The following is a 22,269-nucleotide window of genomic DNA, read 5'->3' on the forward strand; positions in this document are numbered from 1 at the left end:
GGGATGATCCCAGTGGGGTCCAGCATCCCATGTCCCACATCCTGCCATCCCACCTCCTTCCCAAGCTTCCACCATGCCCTGTGTCCTCTGTTCCAGTGGTGCAAGAGCGAACAACTCTGGGACCTGCTGGGTTCATTTCGCCTGGGCCAAGCAGGAACAGAACACCAGCGAGGGGAGCAACCTCCCTGGACACCTGGGAACATGTTGAGAATCACAGGCTAGGAATGAAGGCAGGAAAGTGGGTAGGTGCAAAGCTCCAGGCATAGGAGCCAGGGGCATTACCTGTGGGTGGCACGACAGGTGGCTCATCACCCACAGCCACTGTGGGCACCCAGGAAGGGCTTTTCACTGTGGTATGACATGTCTAATTGCATCCATAGACTTTATCCCCCTGGCATAGCAATTCTTCCCCACCAGAGGGAAGCATAGGCTATTTTACAAAAAAAAAATTATTTAAATCTGAAAATGGCCAAACGACCAGTGTGGCTCCATCCCTACTGAACCCCTACCCCAAACCTCACCTGTCTTTTGCAGAGAGTGCCCCCAGTCTCAAACCACGGGCAGAGATTGCTCAACTCCAAACCCCAATTTCCAAACAGGCGAAGTGGCACAGAGCTGAGCCCTGCCTGCCCACCCCATGCTCTGCCAGCAGCACCCACATTCCTGGGTGCCATAATGATTTCAGTACTCCCCCAGTGCATCCCTGCAGCTCCTATGACCCTTTGCTGTGCTCCTTACAGAGCCTAAGATGGTTTCTCGATGCCAATTAGTGCTTGCCATGTGGATGAACAGCAAGTTTTACCTCTTTGTTGCCAGACAACCCCAGGCTTTCATCAATCCCGTGGAAATGCCAGCTTGGTTTTAATCTCTCCTCAATGAGCTGAAAAGCCTTGTGTTGGAATAGCTCACTACCCTCTGTCTCAGTAGGAAATGTCCCTTGACAATTACCATTGTGCCCAGGGCCACTCCCAGGGCTGTGTGAGTCCCCATGCCAAAAGGAGAGCAAGGAGCCCCACATGCCCCACATTGCCTTGGCCCAGGCTGTCAGGACATCCTATATGATTTACTGGAGTGTCACACAGAGAGAAAACATCCCAGCCTGGTTCTGCATGACTCACCATCACTGCCTGGGAAGAAGGCTCTGCACTATGTTTGCCCTTGGTAGGAGCACGGTACCCCTGCAGAATCCTCTCTTCAGAGCCTGGGCACAGGGGCACATGCAGCTCACATGGGTCCCAGAGGAGAAGCAGTAGCTCTGCATTCCTGGGGAATAGTCCAGGTGGGACCCCCCAATAACAGAGTGGCAACAGCTAAAGGCATCCCCAGCCCACTCCTCCACCAGCTGCAGATCTCTGACTCCACCACACATGAAGCTCGTGTGGCCCCATGCACAGGGGAAAGAGCTGCTCTGGTGCTCAGGGGAGCTGCCCCACACACTGCTCTGCACCACCTCCGGGGCAGCTCATCTCCCTTAACGGAGACTCCAGGTGACTGAGCCTGCTGGGTCCCCATCCCTCTGCAGGCAGGAAGGCAGAGCTACTGGCACCAGCCCTGGGGGCTGCCCCGATCTCCCAGGGGTGCTGCAGAGCTGGGGACAGGGTGTCTGTGGAACACTGGGAAAAGCAGGACTAAAGAAAGGCAGGCAGCCCCCCATGCCCCCATGCTGGGCGCTGGGCAGCAATACCCCCATGTCCCACCACAGCCTTCTGGCTCCTGTTGAGCTCAGGGGGGGCAGGCAGACAGGACCCCTCCTCACAGACACACGTGGCCCCCAAGACTGCCCACCCATCTCCCCCCATGGCTGGTGACTTACGTCAGGCAGCAGATGGATCCTGTGCCCAGCAGGCTGGCATGGGGGTGGCACTGGCGGTGCCTGCAAATACCATGGCTGCTGACGGCGCTGGTTATTCTTAGCACCCGTGGAGGCGCAGGGGGGTCACCTGGCAGGGGGCCTGGCACTGGTGGGCTCCCCTGGAGCAGATGGCCCAGTGGCATGAGCCAGCTCTCACCACCTCACCAACGGGGAAGGAACAGGGAAGGCAGGACAAGCAGATTGCACCCAGAGCCCTGCCTGGCTCTGAGCCAGCTGCAGCAGGGTCTTAGAGGAGAGGAGGTGATCTGGATACCACCTGAGAACAGGACAGGGTGCTGCATCTTCTCTCCACAGGGAGGGCCTTCCCAAAGTGAGCACTGGGGAGAGGGGCTGTGGCTGAGGGACCTGGACAGGCACCAGACAGACAGATGGCACATGGCTGGGGACATGGCTGGCACAGGGCTGGCTGAACCCAGGCCCCCACAGCCCCACACATTCCCCCTGTTCTCTACTTCCCAGTCCGCTACCCCCTCTCGTCCAGGGGGCTGCAGAAGTCGAGGCAGAACTGGAGTCCCTGCCCTGACCTGGGAGCAGAACACCCTGCATTTCAGGCAGGGGTAGGGAATCCCTTTCAGAGCCGAGGGATTAATATGGAGCCCCTTTGAGTGCAATAGGCTTCTGGGCCAAAGCTGTCCCTGCCCTGCCCCAGAGCCAGCTGAGTCCTCACCCTCTTCAGCATCCTACCCTGTGCCAGTTGTGGCTTAGGGCTGCAATGACATGTCTGAGTGTGGAGCACCATGGGTGCCCTTGAGGGAAGCGGGTGTGCAGAAACTAGCACTGTCCCAGTCCCATGAACAGCAGGACCCAAAAAGGCCAGAGCTAAACATAGGAAACCTACTTTCCAGCTGCCGCCACTAGCTGATCACCTTGAACCAGGATGTGGCTCCCAGATCTGGGGCTTTAGAGAGCTCGTCATGGCTTGCACGTGAGAAGGTGGTAGCCCATGATGCGTGCTGGTTGCTGATGAGGAGCAAGGAGCTGATGGTAGCAGCCCCGAGCCCTGTGTGGCAGCTCTGGTGCAGCTGGGGGGGCGTGGGCGAGAAGGCACAGCCAGAGTGCACAAGGAGCCTGGAGGAGTCAACGACCTGCGCCCGAAGCCACCTCCAGCACCGTCGGGGCCCGGGGCAGAGTCACTGGGGGAGCTGGGGCCGAGGAAGGGGTGCCAGCCCTGAGCTCGTCCTTCCCTCTGTGCCCACAGGATGGCATCAGCCTCCCGCGGGCACCCGCCCACGGAGCGCGGCGTGGAGCTCAGCTCTGCCCGGGGTGCAGCCGGAGTGCAGCTCGCGGGGGCCGCTCTGAAACCGAGAGGATGGAAGAAATCTCAGCGCCCTCCTGTTTCCGTGGGTCCTCGCAACAATGGGGTCACCAGGGATCCCCCTCACTAGCCCCTGCCACAGGGCAGATGGGTAAGACTCAATTCCCTTCCTTCCCTCATCGCCCACAAGAAGGGTTGAGGAAGCACCTCAAAAACAGCCCTCAGCATCCACCAGCGCATAGAAGGAGAGGACACTCCTGGAGCAGCTTGTGGGTCATCCGTCCTTTAGGAATTCACCTGTTTTCAGCATCATTCCAGGGCTGACAGTTTACCCCACCCACACTTGGACCCCAGGCTAGTGCCACCTCCACCGGGAGTCGGATCCTGCCGGTCACCAGGTCCGATGGGGTCTGGCATGGGAAACCCTGCCCGAGTTCACCGTGGCCACTCTTCCAGCTGTGGATCTGTGGTGGATCTGGGAGTCTCATGACTACCCATGTTACTAATGGCCTGGAAACTGCTTCATACTCATGGCATGCATCTTCCTTCTTCATGCTAAGCAGAGAACAGGAATGTAGGTTGGACATTCCTGCCACTACTTCAGTGGCAGCAGCTACCCCGTCAACAACGCAGGTGAGCACTGCACTGCCACCGGGACCTCTGCTGTTCAAGTGCTCTAGTGGCTTTGCCCGGCCAGATTTTGACCTGGTTTACCTCTTATCAATCCCGTGCCCTTCAGACATGCTGCAATCCTCCTGTTGCTGCTTCCTGCAGCTCCTTCCGCCAGGCCTTTTGCAACCCTGCTGTACAGACCCACCTGCCGTCCCTACATCCTGCCTGCCCATGGTGGGCTTCCCCAGCCTGCCTGCTCCTCCCCTCGGCAGCTCTGTTTCCTTGGACCCTTGCCCAGCCCTTCCCCACCTGCTCCCAGTTGCTCATCTCTCTCAAGGGTGAGGGCTACCTGGGCTGGTCCCCAGGGCTCACTGACCACCAGCCCAACCTCGCGGCCTCCCTCTCACCCCATCTCTGCAGGTGCTTCAAAGCCAGTACCTTGTGACCTTCACGAATCTCATTCCCAGGGTCCTGGGCCAGTGGTCCCCACCTCCCTGAGGTGTTGTCCCATACCCCAGCCCCACCAGGACAGCACCATGTGCCCCAATCACTCTTCACTGGCCCCCCAGTGCGGTTCAGTGGTGGCAGAAATGTTCACCTTGAAATGCAACAGTGCCAGGAAGCCACTTCTCCTCCTCCTAGAAATCCCTTTTTCCCTCGCATATCCCCGATCCCCAGGCATCTGCCGAGACTCTCAACGTGCCCAACATCCACAGCCCCCAGGCTTCGTGTGTTCCACTCATGCCTGGCTTGGCTTCGGGCGAGGCAGCTCCCAGACGTTCCCAGCAGTGAAGCCAGGTCCTTCCTGGCTTTTCCTCCCATCCTGGGACCTTTAATCTCCTTTTTCCTATTTCCTGTCCCGTCTCCGGGGCCACGCGGGCTGCCCGCACCAGTGCTTCAGGGAGTGATGCCGCGTGTAGCGCCAGCCTCCTCGGCGCCCACGCCACCCCCGGAAAGCACAGAGCGGGGCAAGGGTCCCCACCGGGAAAGGGGCATCGTGGCCCTTCGTCACCCCACGTCACCTCATGTTACAATTCGCCAGCTTCTCCCGGCCCTAGGCGTGGGGTGGGTGCGCTGCCGGGGAACGGCTGCTCGGGGCGGAGCGGGGCCGGGGCGGAGCGGCGGCGGCAGGATGCGCGGGGCCGGGCCGGGGCGGAACGGGGGCGGGGCGGAACGGGGGCGGGGGGCGGGGCGGGCGGAACGGGGGGCGGGGCGGAGCGGGGCTGGGGCGGAACGGGGGCGGGGCGGGCGGAACGGGGGCGGGGCGGAGCGGGGCTGGGGCGGAACGGGGGCGGGGCGGGCGGAACGGGGGCGGGGCGGGCGGGGCTGGGGCGGGGCCGGGGCGGGCGGAACGGGAGCGGGGCGGGCGGGGGCCGCTCGCGGCGCTCGGCACCGGGCACGTCCTGCAGCCGCTCGCCCTCCGCGGCCCCGGGAGCGGCCCCGGCGTCGCCGCCGTGGCCAGGCACGGGGCCCCCCGGGATGTCCTCGTCGCCCACGGAGGAGTGCCGGTCGCCCGTGGGGCTGGACTGCTGCAGCTGCTGCCTGGATCTGGCCAACCGGAGCGGGCTGGAGGAGGGGGCCGGGGGCGAGAACAACAACCCGGGCAGCCCCACCGTGAGCAGCTTCCGGCAGCTGCGGGAGCAGCTGGTCCGACAGAACCTCAACACTGACAAGCTGAGCTCCATCATGCGCCAGGACTCGCTGGAACCCGTCGTGCGGGACCCCTGCTACCTCTTCAACCAGGGTATCTGCAACAGGAATATCGACCAGACCCTGCTCTCCATCCTCCTCCTCTTCCACAGGTGGGTGTCCCCGCCAGGAGCCTGTGAGCTGCTGGGGGCCGGGTGCCCCGGGGCAGCGGGCTCGGAGCTGGCAGCGGTGTGGGGCTGGCAAGAGAAGGGGACTCGTGTGACCCCGGAGCTGGGGGGTGTCGGCGGCCGTGGAATCTGGGTGGGGAGAAGCCGCGTCTGGCACGGAGTCCGTACGTGGTGCCAGCCCATCCCTGGGTGCGGGTCCGGGTGGCTTTGCTCTGCCGTGCCCGCCGTGCCTGTCTTGTGGTGCCCTGTGTCTGCCGGGCAGTGACAACAGCCCCCAGCTGTGTGTCTTGGCCGCTGGACTGTGTGCTCATCTCCCTGGCTACCTCTGTCCACACAGACAGTGCCCGCAGGGGCATGGATAGTGTCCAGCGACAGACAGGCATCGGCCCCATCCTGCGTGGAGAGCGCAGCAGGTTCCTTGGGAAGCAGCTGTGCTGCCTCGAAAGCCATCTTGAGCGTCACTGAGAGCCTGGGTAGGGAGTCTGAGAGTCCCAGTGCCAGCTCCTGTCCTTTCAGCAGCTCCCCTGGCCCTCCCCGGAGTGGACACAGGTTTGGCCTGGAGTGGTACTTCCCGTGCCTGGAAAGCGGCTCTGCCCTGCCCGAGTTGGTCTCGGGGCAGGCTGCCTGTCCCCACAGCTGAACGTGCTGGGGGCTGCTCCCATCCATTCCCTGGCAGACTGAGGAGGCAGGACTGCGGGGTCTGCCCTGCTCCCTCCTCTAGCAGCGAGAACAGGAGAGACTGAACAGGAGGTCCTAGGGGCTACCACTCTGGAGGCTCCCCAGCCCTGATGAGGTGAACCCCAGGGGAGAGGAGTGGACAGAGCTGTCTCAGGTCCTGCACTGGCGCTCTGTGGGGCTGGCTCTGGTGACACTCTGTGTGGGAGCAGCCTGTATGGGGGCTAGCAGGTCTGGGTCTCCCCAGTTCAGCCCGAGAGAGCTGAGCTGTGCCAGTAGTGCCGCAGGTGCCCGAGACTTCCAGTGTCTTCAGCAGGTGGGACACATCCACTACCCTGGGGAGACCTGTGGCCCATCAGTGCCTCAGGTACAGATGTCGGCACGGCGGGCAGCGGCTCTGGGGCTTGCTGCTCCGCCATGGGTGGATGCTGCGCACGGGGAGCGGCGCCCAGGCGATCAGAGACACCTCACCATCCCCTTCCCACCACAGGCAGCGCGGGCGTGCTCCCGGGCTGTGCGGGAGCGGCAGCGGGTGGGCTCACACGTGGCTGCCCCACGCGTGTGAGCCACCCCGGCGCACTCCCGCCTCCTCGCCCAGCGGCGTCTGACGCCGAGAGGCTGCTGCCTCGAGCCGGCCTTGCTCTTCCTGCACTTACATAACGCCGAGCTGCCGCTCAGGTGGGGAGGGAGGAGCTGGGACACCTGCCAAGGCGCTGGTGCCTGGCCCGTACAGGGAGCAGTGAACCTACCCCGCTGAGAAGGAACAGGAGCGAGAGGTTCCCCTTCTCCCCGGAGGCTGCAGCAAGTTGGCACCGTGGGTGAAGGGGGAAGCAAGACGTTGTCCCCAGCACGGGCTACCAGGGCTGGGGTCAGAGCCAAGCACCTGGGCGGCTCACTGGGGCAGTCAGTGACAGTGCCTGTGGGCCAGAGGCCGCTGATATGGGCACTGCAGGCTGCTTTCAAACTCATCGCTACTGGAGCAGGACCTGTGGTGCTCCTGGTGAGGTAGGGAGTGAGCAGAGATGCTAAGGGACAAGGATTTCTCTCTGTCAGTGTGCCTTAGCATTCCTTGCTGCCTGCCTTCCATGCCCTGTTGTGTGATGTGTGCCGAGAAGCTCCATGCATTGTGTTTGTCACAGGCTGTGCTATGGTGTGGTGCAAAGCTATGTCCCTCTATCATGCCCAGTGTGCAGGCACCTCGGTCTGGAGGCTGCCTGGGTGATCCCCCGCCACCCCTAGGTGGCACAGCATGGGGGAGCTGGGTGCATGGCCCCAGGCACTGGAGCTAGGTGTGCCCACACCTGTGTTTGCAGTTGTTTTGCTCCAGCCTGAACTTTCTCCTTCTGGGGAATGAGCCAACACATCCAAGAGGAGATAGCATACACAGCGGAGGATTGTGGGTGCCAGAGGAACACCCCGATAACATGCCTGATAAGGGCACCCTGCTGCTGGCACCAGGGAACCCAAACCATTTGGTGCCCATTGTTTTGGCTGATGTGCTCCTACAGCAGCACAGGAAGAGGGGAAAGATGTGTGGATACACATCCTCGTATGTAGCTGACATCCAGGACAGCATGGGATGCCCAAGATCCTAAACCCAGAGTTGAGTCTGGCTCTGGGCCTGGCTGGAGACAACTCAGGGTCAGATCAGTGCTGGGCTTCTCAGACAACACATATTTCAGCATGTCTAACCTGTCTCTGCGGGTTTCTCTGGCTGGGTGGTTCCTGCCACGCTCTCTATACCCTTTGCTCACAGCAGGGATATTGTTAGGGATGCACAAGGAAGGCATGCTCTGGACCAATTGCCTCCAGGGCTCATACTCCTGCAGAAAGCCCTGCTGTTTCAGGAGTGCACAGGATCCTGTGCAGAAAGGGCTTCTCCCCACCGTGTCCTCACACAGGGCATCACAAACTGCTTTCCAGGGAAGTCTCAGCAGTGCTGAGGGACCATGCTCACATGGAAGCAGCAGGTATAGGGAGGACAGCTGCCACTGCCCTGGCTGGGCACACCTTCTCCCTGCAGGTGCCAGTGAAGTGGGCAGAAAGCTGTCCCTCTGTAATACCTCTTTGCCGTCCCTTTGTAATGTCAACATTATCCCACACCCAAACACAAGCCCAATTGAGTGTAGGCCAGGGAGAGCAGGCCCATGACCACATGGCACCTTTTCCTGGGCCAGGTGGCTGAGGGGAGCCAGGGGTGTGGGAGGAGGTCGGCCCTGCAGGGGAAGCAGCCCCCCTGGCGGGATCTGCCTGGCTCTGGGTGGGAAGAGGAGGTACATACCAGCCCGCTTGCCCACATCAGCCAGGTGTGCCAGCATTCCTGCCCAGCCACTCCTAGGCAACACTTGGCAGCCTGGCCAGCCTGTGCCCATCCTGCTCCAGGCTGTGAGGGGACACCTCTGCATAGCCAGATCATCTGTAGGCACTGCCAGAGCTGCTGCCCACTCCAACAGGTTGGGCAGTGACCCATCCTTTGGTCTGAGCCATGAAAGGAGCTGAGGGCCACTTTCTCCCAGGCCTGGGCAAGCCGTGGGAGTCACAGGGAGGCAGGGAAGCTCTGTGTGAGGGGCTGGGGGAAGCATGAATTTGGGCAAAGCAAGGGCAGCACTGCCTTTCCCGATGTAAGGGCAGGCCAGCAAGCAAGAACTGCCAGGGCAGCAGTACCAGAGTGGCATTTGTGTCACAGCACCACTTGTTCCTGTCTGTCGGGTGTCACTTTGCAGCAGCAATGCAGGAGGAGAGGAGCCAGGGCATAAAGGGCATCCCGAGGTGGCAGGGCCAGGGCAAGCATTCCAGCTGGTCGAGTGGGCTGAAGCAACAAGGACACATTGATGGGGAGAGGGGCCATGAGAAAGCATGAGAGAAGTGTGGGTGTAGGACTGAACTGTGCTACTCTCCTTCTTCTGGCCCTGGGACAGCTGTGCCATGGAGGGGGGCAGGAGAGTCCCCCTGCCCTCCAGAACCATCCACCAGGGCTTTCTTTGCTTTGCTCCCACAGCACAGAGATGCACATGGCCTGACCTGTGGCCTGCAGTGTTGGTTGCAAGCCCTGCACACCACTGAGGCGCTGGGGAGATGTTGTTTCAGTGGCAGGGAGTAGCTTGTACTGCTGGGAGGTGCTTACCTTGGCATACCCAAATCCTCCCACCCTCGGGAAGATGTCAGGCAGGCAGCTGGCTCAGCTTGCTGTGGTCTCCATCATGGGCATCTCAATACCTTGGGACCCCCACCCCATGACCCAGCAGATGAGGCTCACAGGGGCTCTGCCACAGCATACTGGGTTGGCAGGGCTCGGCAGGGCTGGCAGCAGCCTGTGCCACGCCATGCATCATGCCCATCCCTGCCTGCTCCTGCAAGACCCAGCTCCCTCCAGAAGGATATTCTCAACACTCTCTGGAGCACAGGAGAGCCATGCTCAGCCCCTCCAGCCCCTTGGGAGGGAATCATTTGCCCCTGACCACAAGGCTATGGCCAAGGCGGCTGGCACAGCTGAGCCAGTCTGGTGATGCCAACGTCAGCTTCCCAACAGCCTGTCATCTTGGTTCTCTGGGGATTCTCCAGCACTACCCATCTGCTAGGACAGGCATTTGGCTCTGCACAGGCAGAGGTAGGTGTCCCAAGGTCAGGCAGGGATGACAGCATGGCCCTATGGGGAAAAGGCTGGACAGGATTTTTTCCAGCTTTGAACTGTAAAGGTGAGGAAGAGGTTGGAGCTGAAGGAGGCTGCAGGGCTCTGCCCTGATCCCAGCATCATGCCCCCTCTCTCCAGCATCACATTATCCTTTCCTGGTGAGACATGGCCTGATCCTGGACAGTCTCTGCTGGGACCTGACACCACCTCCTTGGCCACTGCCCAGCACAAAGAGGGTTAAAGCTGACTCTGTACTTTGGGGGAGCATCGTGACCTGCATGGGACCAAAGGGCTTGGAAAGGCTTGGGATATATGTTGTCAGAGCCTGGCAGCTGTGTGTGTGCCCAGGGGACGTGACCATGTATGGGTCTGTGTGCTTCATGTGGACTGCCAGGGCAAGTGAGGCTCCAGGTGGATCCTGCTCTTGGGAAGGACTGAGGCCCTGTTGGGAGAGGGCAGAGAATCACAGAACCCATTAGGTTGGAAAAGACTTCTGAGGTCATCATCTCCAACTTTACCCCAGGGTGTGTGTTGGGGGAAGAGGACTGGAGAGGCAAGAGAGGCTACAACCCATCCCGATGCTTTGCAAATGAGCTCTGAGTTATATTTATCCAGGTGCAGAACGTGGCTGGCTTTGGGACAGGAGATCATCCTCTGTCTGTGTGCTGAGATTTATATATATATTTGAGGGGGTTTTGCTGCAGAACAACTCTAGTGGCAGAGAAGAAGCTCTGGGCCCTTCAGACTCCAGGATCAGAGTGGGATCCAGTCCTTGCCACCCTCACCTGCAATTCCCTGGGGATGACAGCCCTGTCCAGATTGGCAGAGGGTGGTAGATGCCATGGGGCAGGACAAGACATTTCCATGTCCTTTAGTGAGACCATCACAGTGACATGCCTGTGAAAAGGAGCAGGACTGCTCCGGGTGGTTTGGAGGCAGGGGGTGTGCTCGGGTTGTTCCCAAGGGTTGGCACAAGCGAGGTGATAGCTGGCTGCTGAGGTTGGGCACACAGAGAGCCTCGCCAGCACCACAGGTATACATCCTGCCAGGAACCGATTGTCTTTCACATTGTTATTGTTCTGAAATGTCAGTGACGGCAGGGTTTCAGTGAAGGTCCCTGATTTGAAATGCCCGGGATTCCATGCAAAGGCCAGGCAGGGTATTAATAACCGTCTCTGCTGAAGCTGTGCTGCCCTACGTGTCCTTGCCTGACCTGCTGTGGGTGCCAGCCGAGCACAGCTCCTCTGCCCCCAGCCCCTGCCGGGTCAGCTCTGCGGGGCTTTGCACCCCCACTGGGGTCCAGCTGTCCCTCAGATATTGTGGGGCTGCTGGGGCTCCTGCTGGGGCTCCCCTCAAGCATTGGGCCAGGCAGGAGAGCACCAGGCTCCAGCACCTGTGGAAGGGGCCAGTGAAGGGCTTGAGGGGTTCCATAAACGGGGCTTATTCTGGGCTGGAAGAGCAGATTTGGTAGCGTGGGGTGTGCTGCCCAGCTCTCGCAGCTCCCCTGCCTCTGTCCTCATTACATAACGAGCTGCCTCCCAATTAGTGAGCGGGCACTCCTGCACGCTGCAGGGCAGCAGCTACTAGCACCTAGCAGGGCTCTGGAGCGCCTGCTCCTGCCTGAAAAGGGGCCTGGGATTGTTTTTGGAGGATGCCAGAGGCCCTGCTTCGGGGTTCTTCTCTCGGGCTGAGGATCCCTGCGAAGCTGAAGGGGGGCTGGGGAGGCAGAGCCCGGGCTGGCATCCTCCCGCCTGCCTGCTGTGGGGTGCGAGGGCACCGCGTAGCCCTCCTGCTCTGGGAGGTCCCTTCCGTGCTGCAACCACCTATGCTCTATCCCCACTCCCCTGAAAGTGGACCAGAAAAGAGCACCCAGGACATGGGGGTGATCCAGTTTGGGCTCTCCATGATAACCCAGTAAGCTCAGAAGCAAGGGCAGTTCTGGAGTTCAGAGCCGTGGCTGGCAGGAGCGCCGGGGCAGGGCACAGGTAAGCAGGGAGCGATAACACTGAGTTCAATGACAGCACTCCAGCCCGGCCCCTGGGTGTGAAACACTTTGCTCTGCAGACAGATTTGTGGATTAAAGCTCTGCCAAGGGTTCAGCCTGCAATCCTCCCTGGGGCTGGGCATCCCTGGTCCATGGGAGCCGGTAGCATGGTGGAGGTTAGCTGCACTGCCCCAACAGCTGGCATGGTGCTCAGAGAAAGCTGCAGGGTTTTCACTGGGCTGTGCCATGCCTGGCACTCTCACCTCAGCATTTGGCAGCTGTGGGACCCTTTGGGGGGAGCAGTGAGGTGCGAGGGTGCCCCACAGTCCCTGGCAAAATACCACCGCACCAGGGTGTCTGCACTGCGTTTGCAGCAGCAGCATGGGGCTGGTGTTGACAAACACCAGCAAGGTAGGATGTTTGGCCACATGATCCAGGGCCAGCAACAACCCAATGAGCCTTTTTTCCTCTTCCTCTCCTATACCAGAATGCCTGGGGAAGCTGTGATTCTGGGGGCTTCCAACATGGTGAGAAGGGAACTGGGTCCTCTCTGGCTTCCAGTGTGGCTGAAACTGGGTCCTCTCTGACCTCCCCTCCTCACACTACTGCTGGGAGGCAACTCCTGCTAGGGGCACAGGAGGAAGAAGAGGGTCTAGAGACAAAGTTAAAGAAAAATTGCAGCTCTCAGCAGGCTGGCTTGAGGGTGTGCACTCGCATGCTAGAAAAAAACAGAACTGGGAGTACAGCCAAGTACCTTTATCAGAGGAAGCAGTCAGCCCCACAGCTGGACACAGGAGCCTACCAGGGCTCCCTCCACCACCCCACACTGCCTCCAGCCTGACAGGTTGGAGGAGTCTCCACACCACAATCCCTGCCCATGCCTGCTGCCTGGTGGGGTGGGTCACCTGTGTCCCTTGCCCGTGGCCACAGAGCTCACTCTGCCTCCATTGGGCATGAAGGGAAGGAACACATGTTCCCTGTCAGCCTTCCCAGGGGTAGGTTCCCTCTGGCCTTCCCTCACTGAAACCGTCCCTGGGCTTCCCCAGCGTGTCAGGGGCCACCACCTCTGTGACGGGCCACACATGACTCTGGTGTCCCCTGGTTTAGGACTGGGACCAGGCAAGGCCACCAGCACCAGCTCTGCAGGCAGGGGGTGCCTCCTTACCCAGGCACATCCAGGTGTGCCCAGGAGTGGTTACCTGCTGTTCTGGAGCAGCACATGCCCTGAGTTGGGGGATTTATGACCCCTCCAAGGCTCTGACGGGCATGACCCGTGCCCCCATGTCACAGGGTTCCTGGTTGCATGGGGCTTCTGCATGTCTCACACAGCTCCTAGGAGGCACCAGCTGAGCTGGAGGGTAGTCCCAGGCCTCAGGGAGCAGCTCAGCCAGGGAATCTCCAGGAGGAGGAAACCAAGATCTGGACAACTGGTGTGCTCTGGCAGTGCTAGGCCCACAGCCCTTGGGACTGGCACAAAAGCCCCACGCCAGTGCCATAGGGCAGGCAGTTGCTGTTCAGGATCCTGGGATTCCATGGCAGACTCAGCTGCCTGTTTGCCCGTGGGCAGCCCCTAGCACTACCTCTCCTTTCCCAGAACCAGGATAGAGCTGCTGGACAAGACCTGGAGCTCCTCGGCCCTGTCCCACACCCAGCCCTTCCTGCCAGAGGCAACCACAGGCCCCAGCCATCACCAGTGTCCCCAGCCACACTTCCCCCCGTTCCTGCAGGGCATGGTTAGGATGCCCTGGTGCTGGCATTCCCAGTCCCTTGGCTGGTACCACCATAGTTGTAGGATTTTGGGCCATGACAGGCAGAGTTTTCTTAGCTGTGTTTGCAAGCAGTAGCTTTTCCTCTCCCACTCTGCTCTGACCCTTGGAGCAGGAGATTTGGCTCTGCAGAGCAGCCTGGGTAGCCTTGGCTCTGCGCCTTTCCCAGTTTGCTCTCCAGTGTCTCTGAGGCCAGGCTATAAACATTTCCCACGCCTCAGACCCTCTGAAGGGCCTTCCTCCCATTGAGCTGAGTCCTTGGGAGAGAGCAAGCCAGGAAAAGTGCCACGGAGCCATGAGCACAGCCTGGAGCAGGGAGAGAGCCAAGTCTGGGGAGCCAGGGCTGCTCCTGAAGCCCCAACCACCCCTCCAGCTCCATCAGCCACTACCAGGACAGGAGCATCCTTTGGTGTGTGGCACTGCAGTGCCTGGAGCAGGTCCAACACACAGGGCTCAGTACAAAAGAACGGCTTGTCCCCGGGGCTGTGAGGAGAGGGCATGTCCCCTGACCCACAGCACTGTGCAGGTGTGGGATGCCAGGCAGCAAGAGATAATCCCCTCATCCTCCTCCCTATCACCCCTTTCTCCAGCCTGGCAGAGCTGTGTGGTGGCTGCAGAACTCCAAGTCCCATTGCTGAGGAGGGGTTGTCACTTAATGTCACCCAGTAGGGGGGCTGGCATCTTCTGGGCTGAGGCATAGGCTGTATAAGGGCTGAGGGGCTGCTGGCAGCTTTGGGGTGTCCTGCAGGGCCACTGCTGGGGTGATATCATCATTGGCTGGTGTCACCACCTCTCCTCACTGCTTGATGACAACTGTGGGTGCTTGTTTTCCCCAGAGAGCACAACAGTTGGTGTCACAACTGCCCTGTATTGCGGCTGCTGTCACTGTTACCAAAATAACCACAGGCACGAGCCGGGCCCAGTCTGATGAACCTCCTGTCACTGTGTGCAGATGCAGGAGCTGCCATGCTGCCTCAGGAATACAGTTCACACCACTGGCCCCTCTTGCCCAGCCTGCTCCAAGCACCCATCACTGGTGCCATAGGGTAACTGTGAGTCCATGGTGACCTGCTCCTTAGGAAGAGCGAGGTGGCATGTTGCCCACCCTGCTCTGCTCGGAGAAGCAGGAGCAGGTGATGGGAGAGGAGGTGGCTGCTAGCAGCCTGGCAAGGCCAGGGCTGTGGTGTGCTAGGAAAGGGCCCCCCCACCACTTGGGGTGCAGCTGGAGCCCCATGTAGGACCCTGCTGCTGTGGGGGCATTGGGGCAGCTCGGAGGAACTCCTGGAGAGAGCTGGCACAGAGCAGGATCCAGCAGAGCTGGGAGCTGCTGCTCCCACTGTGGAGGTGGCAGCAGGGCTGCAGGTGATACCTGAGGGCTGGGGGTGCCCTCCTGCTGTGCAGGGGCACACGGAGCTGCCCTGTGCCGCTGACAGGGTGTGCAGGCAGGGCTGGGCATCACTGTTAGTCAGGGCAGCATGTGCAGGGGGTGCCAGCAGCGCTCGTGCATCTGCATGCAGAACAGCAGCATTTGTTTGGCACACAAAGTGTGTGTCACAGAGTCACAGAGGTGTTCAGGTTGGAAAAGACCCTCAAGATCATCAGCTCCAGGTACTAAACTAACGTGCTTGCACATGTGTGCAAGCAGGGTGCACCAATGTGCACATGCATGTGCAGGGTGTGCCCCTGTGTGCAGAGCACACGCTCGTGTGGGCTGCAAACACACGTGTGCATGCAGGCGACGTGGGTGTGTGGGTGTGCTGTGTGTGCACGCACATGGGCAGGCAGCGCTTGCTTGTGGGGGCTGCAGGGTGCACCCTGGTTGTGTGCACCCCACTACACACTCAGGAGCCCCCACGTGAGATGTGGAGCTGCAAGGGGGGCTGCAGTCCCCTGCCCAGCCTGACCTGCCCTGGCCACGGGCTGCATAGGGATCCTTCGTTTACTGAATGCCAGGAAAGAAACTTCTGTTTCTTCATCCTCCAGAGCATCCCTTGCTGCGGCCTCTCGAAGGCCAACAGCATCCTGCCCAGCCTAAGTGAGGAACCCATGTCCTGAGCAGTGATGTGGGCAGGGCTGGGTGGAAAGACCCAGGAGGACTGCAGGGAAATCGGTGACTTAGTCCAGTTTATTTTTGCAGTACTCCCAGCTCCATGGGGAAGATATTGGAGGTGGCAGAGCTGAAGCAATCTCCCCCCAAAGCATTTTCTAGCTGCACTCCAGTAGCTGCAGAAATATCTGGATTTTTTTCTCAGTCCTTGGTGCCTGAGTGCTGCATCAGAAAGATACCAGGCAGGGACCAGGAACTTCAAGCTGTGAGACAAGGACCGCCAGCCAGGCTCTGGTCTGCCGGTTCTGGAGCCCTTGGTCTCTGCCACTAATGATTTAGGGCTTCCTTGGGGAAGGAGGCTGAACCAGGACTGGAGGCGCAATATTGCAGGAGGTGTGGGACAGAGGCACAGCTGCCAGGGCTGGGGGCAGGCTGGGGTCCACCCACCCCATCTCCCTGCTGTTGACATCTCTGCAGAAGACAGGAGGTGGCACAACTGTAGGAGAAAATGCTCCCCCCATCTCTCCTGTCTTCTCCCCAGTGAAAGCAGCATGCTTCATGAGCTGCAGTGACAAACTCAGTTCACAGGACCCCTGGTGTGGGTGGTCTGGACTTGTCCCAGCGGGGGGACAAAGCTGTGTTCCAGGGGCTGCCACCAAGCCCACCACCAGCCACTCTGGGGACAAGTGCACACAGAGGTCTTTCATCTCCCCAGGGAGGGGGGCACCCGCGCAGCTCGGGATGGCACACTGGCCATTGGCCTTGAAAGGGCCAATTGAGTGCAGCTGAGGTCATCTCCCAGCGTGTTTACCCTGTGGCTGGAGCCCCTGGATGCAGCCAACACCCAGGCTGTCTCTGCCACTGCAAGCTGGGGGGACGCAGCCACAGGCAGAGCCAGCATCGCTGCTAGGAGCAGAGGGGCTGGAGCAGGGTCACGGGTGGCATGGCCTTCCAGCCGCCATACTCCCCGAGCCTCTTCAGAAGGAGGGACTGGTAAGTTGGGCCTGCAATGGGTGAGGGGAGGAGCACAGGCCAGCCTCGGTGCTTGGGGGACAGACACCTGCCTACTCTCTTCAGTGCCAGCACCCTGCGCAGCCCCTGTACAGCAGCTTTGCAGGGGCCGGAGTAGTGCTGACACAGGGGGATGTGCATAATTCCTCCCCCACGTCCCAGATGGGCCCACCAGGGAGAAAATGCTTTCCTACATCCCCACATCAAACCTGCATGTCCTAGGGCACCCACATGTCCTGGCTGCAGTTCACAGACAGCACAGCATCCTCACTCTGCTCTGGGATGGGGTTTGTGGGAACCTGCCTGGCTAGGTCTTGCTCCCAGCAGCAGGTGTGCTGCACTGTGCCTCAGTTTCCATTTCTGATGGGGAAATTCCACTCTGCTCTCCCTCCCTGCTCGAGGAAGGGGCACAGCAGCACACCCGCAAGTCAGGGTTCCTTGGCCTCTCCCAACAGCCAAGTGCCAGCCATATTCAGTACCCCCTGGATCGGGGTGCTGAGTGTCCTTTGCAGCATCCCTGGAGTGCACATGCCCTGCCAACACTAACTCTTTCTTGGATACCATGCCGTGTGTGGGGTCTGCCATCCAGCATCAGCCTCACCATGCCCAGCAGGGGATGAGCCCCCGGGGTCAGAGGCAGCAGGCAACCACTGGGCAAAGTTCCCCCAGATCCAGACGGCAGAGATAAGTGGGCAGCCAAGGGCAGTGGAGGCAGCACCGGGTGGGCAGTGCCACCCCAGCCCCTAGGATGCTGGGGGCGTTTTAGGGGCCCTGCTTCCATTTCTCGGAGGAGACCCACTTGCTTTATGTATAAATCGCTCTGTGAACGCGGGAAGGACCCGTCGTGCCCGCGGGGCTTACACGGCAGCGCGCGCACACGGGGACGGCAGTGCGCGCACACGGGGACGGCAGCGCGCGTGCACGGGGACGCCGCTCCGCGCGGCTTTGCGGACCCCCGCCCCAGCCGCTGCGGTGCTGCTCGTGCCCGCGGGGGGGCGCCCTCCCGCAGCGCGGTTATGTAACGCTGGGCGGGGCCGCCGAGCCGAGGGCGCGTTCGGGAGCGCTCCGAGCTCCGCGCGGCCGCAGCGCCCCCGGGTCGTTGTTATGTAACCCCGGACTGTTCTGACACCCAGGGGTGATGGTGTTTAGTGCTCTCGAGTTTGTTACGGAGCCCGATTTTGTTCTGGACCCCAGGTTTGCTCTGCATCCCTTGGTTGTTGTTCTGCACCCAGGGCATGTTCTGTAGCCCGAATTTGTTGTGCACCGCAAGGTCAATGTGTTGCACCCTAGATTTCTGGTTCTGCACACCGGGTTGGCTCTGCACCCTGGGGTTGTTTTGCCCTGTACCCCGAGTTCGTTTTGTACCTCTGCTTTGTTCTGTATCTGGGGGCTGTTCTGCACTCCGCAGCTGTTTTTCTGCAACTTCAGGGTGTGTTCTGTACCCTGGGTTGGTTCTGTATCCCGGGTTTTCTCTGCGTGCAGGTTTTCATTTCTCCTCCTGGAGTTGTTTTTTACGCCTGGGTTGTTTTTCTGCTCTCGTTTCTCTTGTTTGTCCCTCCTGTTTCCGTTTGTTTTACACACCTGTTTCTCTTATTCACCCCGGTTTTTAGCAGCCCCTTTCTGTTTTTCACTAACGTTTCTATTTTGCCATCCGGGTTCTATTTTGAATGCCCATGGCTCCCCTTTCCCTCCTGCCTCCCTTTCACAGTCACGGGGCCTTACTGTGCGGGACCTGCAGGCTGCATCTCCAAATGCAGACCGGGTTCACCGTTTCTCCCAGCCCCCAGGCAGATGCATGTGTCCCCCCGACTGAATCCCCGTCCTGGGAGCCCAGGAGCACAGGAACGGGATGCTGAGGCTTGTGGGCTATGGGGGGTTGTACGAGGGGTGCTGAGGGTCCCAGGACTCTGCTTGCAACAGACGAGGAGTGTGGAGTGGGGGTGCAGATTGGGGGGGACTGTGCTGAAGCGCGGGGTCCTTGCGCTGGGACTGCGCCGTGCTGTGGTTTAACTGGAAAGGGCAGAGGGGCTGTAGAGAGGTGCAGTACCGAGGGGGCAGTGTGCCGCACCGGGGGCAGTACCGAGGGGGCAGTGTGCCGCACCGGGGGCAGTACCGGGGGCAGTACCGAGCGGGCAGTGTGCCGCACCGGGGGCAGTACCGAGGGGGCAGTGTGCCGCACCGGGGGCGTACCGGCACCAGGGGGCAGTGTGCCGCACCGGGGGCAGTACCGAGGGGGCAGTGTGCCGCACCGGGGGCAGTACCGGGGGCAGTACCGAGCGGGCAGTGTGCCGCACCGGGGGCAGTACCGAGGGGGCAGTGTGCCGCACCGGGGGCAGTACCGAGCGGGCAGTGTGCCGCACCGGGGGCAGTACCGGGGGCAGTACCGAGCGGGCAGTGTGCCGCACCGGGGGCAGTACTGGGGGCAGTACCGGCGCAGCCCCCGGCGCGGCGCTGCGGGCGGCGGGCGGTCTCCGCCGCGTTCGCCCCTCCCGGCAGGGCGGGCGCCGCCAATATAAGCGAGGGCGGCGGGGAGGCCGGGGCAGTGCGTTTCGCTCCGTCTGTGTGAGGCTGTGTCCCTGCGCCCGCAGCGATGAGCACCGGCATGTACCAGTCCCCCATGGAGGTGGCTGTCTACCAGCTCCACAACTTCTCCATCTCCTTCTTCTCCTCCCTGCTCGGGGGGGATGTAGTCTCCGTGAAGCTCGACAACAGGTAGGGGCGGCCCCGGTGCGCCGCGGCGTCCCCGCCATTCGCCGCAGAGATCTGGGGGAAGGGGCGTCCCAGTGCCCGAGGGGTGCTGCTGCGAGCCCCAGGAATGAGGTGGGGGGGCATTGCTTCTCCGGGAGCAGAGGACATACGCCATCGGTGCCTGAATTAAGGAATTCCCTTGGGGAGAAGGACGCCCGATCCACTGGTTGGGGGCGAGGTGTCGCGGTGCACGGACGCCTGGGGAAGGGAGGTTTTCGGTGCTGACCCTCGGCCTCTCGCTCTCTTCCAGCGCCTCCGGAGCCAGCGTGGTGGCCATTGATAACAAGATCGAGCAGGCGATGGTGAGCAGCAGCTCTGCCCCTTCTTCCCCGCACCTTCCCCCGTCACCCCGCGGGTGCTGTGCACGGGGGTGGGGGATCTTCCCGCTCCCGGGCGGGTGCACGGCCCAGGGTGGGGGGTCCCTCTGCCCACGGGGGTCCCCACTCCCCATCCCGCTGCCAGGCAGAGCTCCTCTTTGTCTGCGACCGCCGCGAAGCTCATTGGCTCCAGCCGCTCCGCAGTGCGCCGGGAACGAGGGTGGACGTGGAGGGGCCTTTCGGGGTCTGGGGTTGCCCGAGCCGGGTTCCCTGGGTGCTCGGGAACTTCAGCCCCCCAAATGCCGGAGTAGGTGAGGGGGCTGGAAAGTGCTTGTAGATGCAGAGAGACCAAAGAGGTGGCGGCTGAGGGAGCTATGCTGGATGAGCACCAAGCCCTGGCCAGGGTTCCGAGAGTGCAGTGGGGTGGGGAGGGGTGGTCCTTGAGAAAAGCTTCTGCACCATTTGGCATTTGTCCCAGCACTTGGGAACAGAAGGGATCAACCCTCTGAGCATTAACTCTCCATTAACTGGTCTCTTCCATGGCCTTTTGCAGGATCTTGTGAAAAATCATCTAATGTATGCTGTGCGGGAGGAAGTGGAGGTCCTGAAAGAGCAAATCAAGGAACTGTTGGAGAAAAACTCCCAGCTGGAGCGTGAGAACAGCCTCCTGAAGACCCTGGCCAGTCCTGAGCAGCTGGAGAAGTTCCAGTCCCGGCTCCCAGCAGAGGTGCTGTGCCCTGAGGAGCAGAGCCCCGGGGTGGCTGCCCCGGCTCAGCACTCCGGGGGCTCTGCGGTGTAAGGTGGCTCTGTCCTCGGGGTGGGCAGAGCCACAGAACTCTTTCTACTTAATCTCCTGCAAAATCGTTTCCACCTTCATCTCACACGAAGGACTGCCAGACCCTGGCACTGAGCCGTGCCCCTCGGGCAGCCCTGGCCAGCCCACAGAGCCAGTGGCCGTCTCCTTCATGAGGATGCTCTTCTGCGAGGAAGACAGGGGCAGCTGACCCCCCTCCCCATCCAACTGCCCACCAGGTGCCAGGAGGAGATCTGTGGTGCCTGTCCCGGGCTCTGCTGAAGAGGAGAGCCGGGCAGTCTTTGGCACCATGATGGTAACCTGCGGTTGGAAGGAGCGCACGCCAAGCCCCAGGCCGTGGTTGCATTCTGCAGGGGGTGTCTCTTTCTGGCAAAGCCTGGCATTGGAGGGAGATCCATGTTTAGTGAGCAAAGCAGATGTGTCCCGTGAGCCACCCAGGAGGCTGCTGGAACCCAACCCAGACTGAGCAGCACCAGGGGTGGCAGCTACAGCGTAGACCGTGGCTGAACGCACAGCAGTGTGGAGATTACAAGGAAAAAAAGCTTGTTTTGTTAGTTTGGGCATCTTCTGTAGCTGTATTGCTGTATGAACGTGCACAAGAGGTGCCTCTGAGGCTGTGGGGTGCCCGCTCTGGGTCAGCCATGCCCATCTCAACATCTGGGGCATTCGAAGGCAGACTGGAATGGTGAGCACCTGGCAGTGGACAGCCAACTATTGTGAGTGGCACCAAGGAGGGGGCAGATTCACTCCTCTCTGGCATCCCACCTGTCAGAACCATGCGGCAGCACTGGGAGGATCTGGACTGAGCACTGGGCAGAGCCACAAGGCAGGTTGTGCTCTAACCCACTGGGGTGGAGGAGCCAGCCCGTGTTCCTGAGCTCCCCTCTGTCCCTGGCCCGTTCTCTGGGATGTGACGGGACATTGCTTTTGATGTCAGAAGCGGTGACACTGTTGTGTAAATCTAGATAGAAATGGCAATAAAGTCTACTTTTTATATATACCCATGCCCTAAGCTCTGTCTGTGGCTGGGAAGGGGGGGGAGGGTGGTGGCAGTGGGGAAGGGACTGGGAATTGCTGGAATGGCACTGGTGAGGATACTGGGCTGATGCTGTTCCCCAGCTGGGAATACCTGGCAGCTCCCCACCTTTGCAGTGGGGTTTAGTTCCCCCTAGATGGCCCTGGCTGAGCCAAGATGGATTTTTGGAAATATGAGCAGGCAGCCCCTTCCAGGGGCTGGATGTGTGGTAGGGAAAAGTGTTGTGAACCTGCAGGTCTCTGTTCCCTGTGCCACACCCGTACAGGGCAGACTTGGGGGCACAAGCAGAAAGGAGGCTCTTATCAGGCTGTGTGGAGCTGTATGTACCCCCAGCTGTGCTCTTCCTCTGGTGTTTTTGTTCTCACAGCCATCATTGATATTTTTTGTTTGGGTGGGGTTTTTTTTTTCCATTTTGGGCTATCTCAAAACATTAGATATAATCTCAAAATACAAGAGTAAGAGGATGAGTCATCTGGATTGAACAGTGCTGGACAGGGGTGGGGAATCCCCCAACTCTGTTCTAGGGCACAGCCAGCTGTTGATTCAACCCCATGGGGTATGTGAGGGAGGGCAAAAAAACGTGCAAACCCTCCATCTCTGGGGCTGCTGATGGCTACTACAGGTTAAAGCCTGGAGGTGTTTGTGCAGAGCCCCAGGCTGGCAGGATGTGTGAAGCAAGGTGC

The 22,269-nt window shown here is 60.6% G+C and overlaps 1 protein-coding gene across 2 annotated transcripts; it reads left to right on the forward strand.

Moving 5' to 3' along the window:
* Positions 1–5,138: 5,138 nt before the first annotated feature.
* TSC22D3 (TSC22 domain family member 3) lies at positions 5,139–21,550 on the forward strand. 2 transcript variants are annotated; one of them, XM_030967518.1, is made up of 3 exons: positions 5,139–5,542; positions 19,670–19,721; positions 20,290–21,550. In XM_030967518.1, the coding sequence occupies exons 1-3, from the start codon at positions 5,220–5,222 to the stop codon at positions 20,533–20,535; spliced, it is 621 nt and encodes a 206-aa protein (XP_030823378.1). In that variant the 5' UTR covers positions 5,139–5,219; the 3' UTR covers positions 20,536–21,550. The 2 variants fall into 2 exon arrangements, with proteins under 2 accessions (XP_030823378.1, XP_030823379.1); XM_030967519.1 differs by lacking the exon at positions 5,139–5,542 and adding an exon at positions 19,213–19,383.
* The last annotated feature ends 719 nt before the right edge of the window (positions 21,551–22,269 follow it).

Source organism: Camarhynchus parvulus, chromosome 4A, assembly GCF_901933205.1.
Source record: "Camarhynchus parvulus chromosome 4A, STF_HiC, whole genome shotgun sequence".
Classification (NCBI taxonomy): Eukaryota; Metazoa; Chordata; class Aves; order Passeriformes; family Thraupidae; genus Camarhynchus; species Camarhynchus parvulus.

Coding starts and splice junctions, on each gene's coding strand:
- TSC22D3 (XM_030967518.1), top strand. CDS start 5,220: ATGTCCTCGTCGCCCACGGAGGAGTGCCGGTCGCCCGTGGGGCTGGAC. Junction 5,543..19,669: donor ATCCTCCTCCTCTTCCACAG/GTGGGTGTCCCC, acceptor GCTCTCTTCCAG/CGCCTCCGGAGCCAGCGTGG. Junction 19,722..20,289: donor ACAAGATCGAGCAGGCGATG/GTGAGCAGCAGC, acceptor GGCCTTTTGCAG/GATCTTGTGAAAAATCATCT.